The following is a 1,475-nucleotide window of genomic DNA, read 5'->3' as shown; positions in this document are numbered from 1 at the left end:
ATAGATATATTTAAAATTACATATCCTTCCTAATTTTTTTTTTTTTTTTTTTTTTTTTTCTTATTAACTCCTTTCCTTGTGTTCCTCGATGTTTTCTTTATATCCAAATATATTCTATATAAGGTGTTACACTATAATACATAAGAAAATTCCCCAAAAAAAAAAAAATAAAAAATAATAATAAACAAAGACAATATGACTGGCTTGTTATTTTTATAAAAACGTATGTATACTCAAACTATATAAATTGTAGAAACTTTAAGAGTCCTGGATATTTTTTTTTTCCCAATTACTATAAAAAAAAAAAAAAAAAATAAAATAAACAAGTTTTAGGTTAATATTAATTTGGCTTTATATAATACTTGTGATTATTTGTTTTTACACTTATATTAAAATGTATGTATATATATATATGTATTTATTTATTTATTTATAATTATATATATATAACAAAGATTCATCTCTATATGGACACAATATGATAATCCTTTTCATTTGTTTTATCATTATATTTTTATTATTACGAATAAAATGGATCATAGTTAAATTTATCTACACCAAAAAAAAGTAAGTCCACCAATAATAACATGAACGCACATATGCTTATAAATATCCTGAACAAGTAAGGTAAAAAAAAAATTTATATATGAAATAAAAAAATTAATGTTATAGCTAATTTTATAAATTATTCATATATTTTCCGTCTATTAATTAATTTTCTTCTTTTCACAATTCAAATTATATATATAAATTAAATATTTTGCGGTTTATTTATATTTTAATATTAAATTTTTTTTATTTTTAATACCACATATATCTATTAGCGTCTACTGCTGCAAATGAACAAAATACCAGAATAACAGTAATTCCAAAAAGAAAGGCTATAAAAATAAAAATTTTGAATAAAATGAATTCTTTTCCAAAATTATATAATTCTTTGTTTTTCTTTTTTTTGGATCATAAAAAAAAAAAAATATCTATATATGTATATATTTTATGTATATAAAAATTAAAAGGTTATCTTATGAATAATCTTACATCTTCTGGATTTATCACTCATTTTGTTATAATTTCAATAATTTAAATGAACATGACTTTTTATTTTCATATATTATATATATAAATATATATAATACTGTTCCAAAGAAAAAAAATATTATATTAATTTTAATTAACTATAATATATATTACTATAATATATACATAAAAAAATTATTATATATATAAGCATATAATAAATAATGGTTGATGAATTAAATATAAAATGTATATAAAAAAATTCCGAATACTTCAAAAAAAAAAAAAAAAATCAATAAAAAAACAAAGAAAAAGGAGCTAAGATTTTTCTTTTTAGGAAATTATATACTTCAAAAAAAAAAAAAAAAAAAACACTATATAATGGTTTAACGTATATAAATATTAATTATATTATATATAATTATATATAATGTAATAAATATATTATAATATATATT

The 1,475-nt window shown here is 16.4% G+C and overlaps 1 protein-coding gene across 1 annotated transcript; it reads right to left on the bottom strand.

The window, feature by feature from the left end:
* Positions 1-258: 258 nt before the first annotated feature.
* Positions 259-1,060, bottom strand: PRSY57_1110500 (hypothetical protein; the record flags this gene model as incomplete). The annotated part of the gene is made up of 4 exons (XM_020114933.1): positions 259-292; positions 525-614; positions 809-881; positions 1,039-1,060. 4 exons carry the CDS (start codon positions 1,058-1,060, stop codon positions 259-261), a joined length of 219 nt encoding a protein of 72 aa, XP_019970302.1.
* Between the last annotated feature and the right edge of the window lie 415 nt (positions 1,061-1,475).

The sequence above is a fragment of the Plasmodium reichenowi genome, chromosome 11 (assembly GCF_001601855.1).
Source record: "Plasmodium reichenowi strain SY57 chromosome 11, whole genome shotgun sequence".
In the NCBI taxonomy this organism is placed as follows: Eukaryota; Apicomplexa; class Aconoidasida; order Haemosporida; family Plasmodiidae; genus Plasmodium; species Plasmodium reichenowi.
The sequence above is the reverse complement of the archived record's forward strand: the minus strand, read 5'-3'. Positions and strand labels throughout refer to the sequence as shown.